Genomic DNA, 3819 nt, shown 5'->3' with positions numbered 1-3819 from the left:
TTTGAAGCAAGTCGGAGGCAAAGGATTGTGATTGTGGCCATCCTTTCTTCCTTTTTTTTTTGCTGTGAGTGTCAGCAGTAACAAGGATAAGCAATGCCCTGCTGCTGCCAGTGTCGCACTTGAGTTGATTTAATTCAATTCATGGACAGACAATGATTGCGTCAATTGCCGCATGTTTATCATTCGAGACAGCCAAACTTCGGGGCCATTGTCGTGGCCGAAATCCAATGGGGGAATGGTAAATGGGAAGGCAGATACAGCCACAGCCAAGAGCGGAAATTGTGGAAATTGTGGAAATTGTACGAGTATTAGTTTGACAATTGTGCTGCCAAGCGTGGGCTGCTCCACTCTCCTGCTTCTGGCTGCGTCTTCTTTACATACGAATGGCCATTGTCTCGTGTGTGGCTGGCTCCTCGCTGACCGACCTCGTTGCCAATTAGGAGGCCCAAGCAGTGGACCCACAAAAGTGCCAGTACATCACCCAAGGGTGCGATTCAGCACAGGTTTTCAATTACACATTATGACTGTTGCATGGCGTACCCAAAACTGCAGTAAAATTCCCCCCCCACACACACACACACGCAGGCAGTGGAAATTGGATTTGCGACTGGTTTCCTTTCCTTTTTTTTGGCTATTTTTCCCGCTCCTTTTTGCATTTGCTGCCGCTTTTTATGTCTGCCCGCACTCTCGCGCCTGCACCGGCTCGTTGGCTTTTATGAACTTATAAACAAGAGCCCCCAGTCCCAGACCCAGCCCCAGATCCAGCAGCAGCAACAAGAACAATCCCTTCCCCCACCGTGCAACCCCTTTCTGCCTGTTGCTGGCACCGCCACCTCCTCCAGTGCTTATTATGTGGATTATTAGAGGGATTTACTCGCTGCCATGTACAAATTCATGTGCTCCAAGTCGGATTCCGGATACCGGATTCCGCATTACGGACTGTGGCTGCCGGCTGCCAGCTGGCATCGCTCCTTGCCGCTGCCGTGTCTTGCTGTGTGTCTCTGTGTGTGTTTTTGGTGGCACCATTGACATAAATAAAAAGATTTCGAAAGGATTTGCCTGCGGGCAACCACACTCCACTCCACACCGCACCAGAACCCCAAGCAAAACCAAAACCCACTAGTAAAAGTTGCTTCCTGTCCCTGTCCCGTAAGAATGTTTACCACACACGAGGGTTGTCGCTGGTCTCTGCGCGTGATTTACACACTCCCAGATCCCAGAGCTCAGCCCAGTCAATGCTTATTTCGGCATTGCCATAAATTGATAACCAGCTAATCACCGGCATGGCAGAGTACGCGTCGCCTCAGCTGACTCAGCACAGATCTCCGATAAGCTAATTTTGCTGCCCGGCGTAAACAATGACGTGTGCTGGACTTTCACTTCATGTCGGCTGTTTGCCACACACCACCAACCAGCAATCAGCAATTACTACGGGTACAGTTTGCCCTTCGCGTCGTACAATACCCTTTGAAAAGTGTGACACGAGAAATGGGTTCAGACTGGGGAATGTTTCTCATCACTCTAGCAACTACAATTCGTGTTGTTTATAAGCAAATTAAAGTGGAAAAGTTTCTCGTTTCAGATATGTTTAGAGGTGGAATCTCTGAAATCTAAATATGTTACTTACAGCTTCCTTATGGAGAGCATAAATTATACATTTGAAGCCAACACCAAATAGCAAATATACCCGAAAATTACCAACCAGAATTTGGCTTCAGGGCAGACAGTTTACACTGGGAAACTAATCAGCCAGATGTCCCAGTGAATGCGATTAGTTTCCATTCAACTCGCATGCTGTGGGGTAAGAGCTCAAGCCCAGCCTCTGTTTGTGGCTAATTAAATCACCTCAAAGATCAATTGCCATTTAGCTAGCGTTTAAGTGAAATTTATTATAAAATTATACACAAAGTATGAACATAATTATGTGGATATATTTGGGGACTATAATTACTAACATTGAACTTAGAACTTAGTGCTCGGTGATGATGATGATTGAGGCCACTCAGTGAGTGGGTTTGCTTGTGGCATTCCTGAGGACACGCAGGCGGGAGTAGACAATGTCCCAGTCGAGGAAGGCGCCAACGATGTGGCGCACGTTGCGGTCCGTGTCGTCGTAGCCCGTGCGTCCGTGCACCAGGCGCAGGTTGTTGAATGTGAGCACATCGCCTGGTGTGGTCTTGAAGCTGCATGCCTGCTCGTTGGCCAGACGCACGAACAGGGCCATCGCCTCGTACCAAGGACGAACCTGCTCCAGCGGCACACTGAAGTGGCTATCGCGCTGCGGAATGCTGTGGTTGATGCGCACATACCGACCCTCGGCGTCCAGGCTGCAATCAAACAGGACGAAAGGGCTTACATGAGTTTCCCGCCCGTAGTTCCTGCTCCATTCTGATACTCACTTGATGACTGGGGCACGCCAGATGTTGTGGAACTCCAGCTCTCCGTCTCGGCCAATGTCCGCCCAATCGACGGGCGTCTGGCAGAGCACCCGGAACTGTGCCGGATACCGTTCGCGCATCAGGTCCGCCACATGGTGGGCGTCCGTCAGGAGGTTCACGCCGCCCGGCGAGTCCGACTGCTCGAGCGTGTGCAGCAGCGTCACTCCCGGCTTGTACTCGAAGTAGGGCATGTCCGTGTGCAGCGGCAGGGGCGCCGCCAGATAGGCGTAGTTGCTGGCACCCGGCTGGGCGCGCACGCTGAACTCGTCGCCGTAGGTGGTGCGCCGCATGAAGCCCACGCGGTTGCACAGCCGCCGCAGCACGTCGAATTCGAGGGGCGCCTGCTTGACCAGCGCCACGCCATACACGGCCAGCTGGTGGAGCCACTGCAGCAGCTGCTCGTCGCTGGCCAGCAGCTCCTGGTACTGGAACTCGCGACGGATGTGCCCGAACTCCAGGCCGCTCCAGTGGCGCGGCGCGGGGCGGTAAAAGTCGCTCAGGTATCGCGCGCGGTTTGCCGGCGCAAAGTCGCGCTCCCGCAGCCAGGCGAAGGGGTACTGGGAGGCGTGGCCGTCGGACCACTGGATGTACAGCACCTGCTGATCCACATCCACGCTCTGCCGCTGCACACGCACACTCGTGTCCAGGTTGTTCCACAGCTGGGGCAGGCGACTCAGTGTCTGGGGCAGGTAGCACTCCCCGCAGCGGCAGTTGTCGCGCAGCCAAATGTCCGGGAACTGCATGTCCTGGAGCTGGCCAGGACTCTCAACGATCACCATGCGCAGCTGATCCTGCCTGAGCTGGTCCAGCTCTGCCTTCGGCTGGAGCCGCCCCAGGGTGCGGCTCAGTTGGGGATCCGCTTGAAACATTTTACACAACCAACAGCGAGGTCTTCTGCCAACGGAATGAGCTTGTGTCTTGGGGCCTGAGCAGCATCAGGCCATGCTCTGCCCCCGTTTGGGGCTACGTGGCCCTACTTCTGGGCTGTACGCCGCCAGATAACCAGATGGATGGCTGCTCGCGTGAGCCACGTCGAACCACATCGAGCACTTATCAATCCTTTGTCAGAGGCGCAGAATGTCGTCGCAGCAGTTTTTCATTTCATTGCCGAGTGTCTTGCCGCACAGCTCTCAGCTCTCAGCTCTCAGCACTCAGCTCCCAGACTCCGCTGCTCCTTCGAATATGTAAAATTAAAAAATGCAAAATTAATTTTGCACAAAACTGCAGGCGTTTGCAATTTTGCATAATTGTTTGTCCGCTGCAGGGACAGGCCTTTTCAGTGCACTTCTCCCTCTACCTCCCCCCAGTGCTGCCGTCCCCCCATTGATGTGCCGTCAATCATTGTTCAGCGCATTGATCACTTCGTTCGTGCCCCATCCCC

General features: G+C 53.5%; 1 protein-coding gene across 1 annotated transcript; it reads right to left on the bottom strand.

Moving 5' to 3' along the window:
- Positions 1-1922: 1922 nt before the first annotated feature.
- Positions 1923-3447, bottom strand: LOC117890426 (gamma-butyrobetaine dioxygenase). Its single transcript, XM_034795246.1, has 2 exons — positions 2400-3447; positions 1923-2327 (listed from the first exon to the last, which is right to left on the bottom strand). Exons 1-2 carry the CDS (start codon positions 3305-3307, stop codon positions 2003-2005), a joined length of 1233 nt encoding a protein of 410 aa, XP_034651137.1. The 5' UTR covers positions 3308-3447; the 3' UTR covers positions 1923-2002.
- Positions 3448-3819: the final 372 nt, after the last annotated feature.

This window comes from Drosophila subobscura, chromosome E (genome assembly GCF_008121235.1).
Source record: "Drosophila subobscura isolate 14011-0131.10 chromosome E, UCBerk_Dsub_1.0, whole genome shotgun sequence".
NCBI classification, from domain to species: domain Eukaryota; kingdom Metazoa; phylum Arthropoda; class Insecta; order Diptera; family Drosophilidae; genus Drosophila; species Drosophila subobscura.
This window is presented reverse-complemented; position numbering and strand designations above follow the sequence as displayed.